The sequence below is a fragment of the Amphimedon queenslandica genome, unplaced genomic scaffold, assembly GCF_000090795.2.
Source record: "Amphimedon queenslandica unplaced genomic scaffold, v1.1 AMPQUscaffold_10474, whole genome shotgun sequence".
NCBI lineage: Eukaryota > Metazoa > Porifera > Demospongiae > Haplosclerida > Niphatidae > Amphimedon > Amphimedon queenslandica.
In genome coordinates, this window is record NW_003549262.1 from 4,779 (window position 1) to 7,060 (window position 2,282).

A 2,282-nucleotide genomic window follows, 5' to 3' on the forward strand; every position below is an offset into this window, starting at 1 on the left:
GGGCTACTCCTAATGGATCCAGTAACAATACTTATATTGTTAATTTTAGCCACACATCAGTTGTAAGTGTATCAATATTGTTGTACTATTATTGATTTTAATTTCATTATTTATGTGTATTATTTTTATTATTTAGAATTTTTCTTTTCTTGAAGTATCAAAACAAACGCCTAAAGAACGATGGGGTCATTCCAGTGTATTTATTTATAGTAACTTAGGACCATACCTACTAGTGGTGAGTGGATTACTTATGATTGATTGCTGGTTACTTGATATTAATAAAAGAATATGGAAACAACTGGTAAGTATTATAATGCTGTGTAGTGGGTAATTTATAAGGGGATAATTTTGGAAAATTAATAGCCAGTGATTTATAGTCATGTGTCATTGAGGCAGTAGTCAGACGTGTGTAAATGGCTAGAAGCATGCAAATGATTTTTTGGAAATAAAAATATCTATTAATAAATGGTGGGTTTTATTTTAATTGGCAAATGTTGATCAAGTCATTCAATTTTAGCCTATTCAAAATTACATGAACCTCGCATGTACTTGAATACTGTATGTGTATAAATTCCATAGGGTATATGTTTAATTTCACAGATTTTATGAGTGATTTTTTATATATAACCACAAAATTAATACTGGGGAATACTTACTATGTATGAGCAGCATGTGTACTTAATGTATGTTACAGGTGAACAATACTCATATGCATACTGTATATACCCTATGGGTATGAAGTTTGTGGGTTAACAAAACTTAAGATGTATGTATATAATTTTGTAGATTTTTTGGGAGGAATTTTACACATACTTTAGAAATACTCACAGTAAAAAATTAAAAAGCTTTATGCAAATTTAAAATTTGTACTTGCACAGTATTACAAAATTGAGGCTAACTTACAAATTTTAAGGAAATACATTTATGTCTGGAAAGGATTTCATTTCTTATTGGTGAATTATATACATCAATGTACCTATACTGGCATATAGTATTGTCTATTCAGCAGTTACTAGTGAAATTGATTATTCAAAATTGTCTGATTTGTAATTCTTGTCTGTACAAATGACCCCTCCCCTTACAAGACTACCCATGTACCCTCCTGGATCCAACACTGTTGTTCATAAGTGTTTGTGAACTGATGGTATTATTAGTCTTTTAATTCTAATAGTTGAATTTACCAAGAAGTGTCACTAATAGATCAAATCATTCTATGTCAGTATGGAGTATAACACCAACCATTGACTGGATAATTGTGTTTGGAGGAGATTCAAGATACAAGGATACAGCAGTTATTGAACTCAGTAAGTACATGTATGTATATCATTATGTATGTCTCACTGTATTTGAGATAGTACTTGTAACTTCCTCTCTCACATTATCCTGATTATTGTTATTTCTAATACCAGAATGATAGATATTGTTGATATGAGATTATTCATTGAGCATTTTGTATGAGATACATGTCCATGTGTAAACAGACATGCTCACCTACACTTCAAAAATTATAGGCACATGTAGATGAATATGGTTTTCTTTATCACATAAATACACACACACACACACACACACACACACAGCAGTGTACTGTAGTAATAGATAGAACATTCTACAAGCTTGTTACTGCAATCATGTATTGTATTATTGTATAGGATATGATGATAAAGGTTGGTCTGTTAGTGAAATACCTCTGGACCAATATCAAGAGAAACTACAAGAAAGGAGAATAGAATGGGAAGTATCTCAACCTGTCCAACCTCATCATCATCAAAACAAGGAAAGAGAAATAAAACTACCAACTCAACAACTACAAGAAAAAGGAAGGGAGCTCCAGGAGGACAGAAGAGAAATAGATCGTCTGACACGTTTACTACAAGAAAGGGAAAGGGAACTACAGGAGGAGAGAAGAGAAAAGGAATGAGTTAGAACCAGACTACAGGAACAACTTGAATCAAGAGAGAGAGAATCTCAAATAAGAGAGCAACAGCTTCAAAGGGAAATAGAAAGAGCTCAGGAACAAGTTCAAGAGAAGAATCAAACACTAAGACAACAAGAAAGAGAAAGTCGAGAGAGACAGCAACAATTTCAAAAGAGAGAGCGACAACTCCAGACACAGCTTCATCAAGAAGTTCAAGGAAGGGAGAGGGAGGTTCAACAAGCCCAAAATCTACAGCAGCAGCTTCAACATGAAGTTCAGGAGGGAAGGGAGAGAGAGCAACAGCTCCAGCAGGAAGCCCAAGACAGAGAACGAATTCTACAGCAGCAGCTTCAACAGAACCAGC

The 2,282-nt window shown here is 33.8% G+C and overlaps 1 protein-coding gene across 1 annotated transcript; it reads left to right on the plus strand.

Annotated features, from left to right (window-relative positions):
* The first annotated feature begins 142 nt into the window (after positions 1 to 142).
* LOC105315399 (putative uncharacterized protein DDB_G0271982) lies at positions 143 to 2,006 on the plus strand. The gene is made up of 3 exons (XM_020006062.1): positions 143 to 301; positions 1,172 to 1,304; positions 1,653 to 2,006. The coding sequence occupies exons 1-3, from the start codon at positions 251 to 253 to the stop codon at positions 1,919 to 1,921; spliced, it is 453 nt and encodes a 150-aa protein (XP_019861621.1). The 5' UTR covers positions 143 to 250; the 3' UTR covers positions 1,922 to 2,006.
* Positions 2,007 to 2,282: the final 276 nt, after the last annotated feature.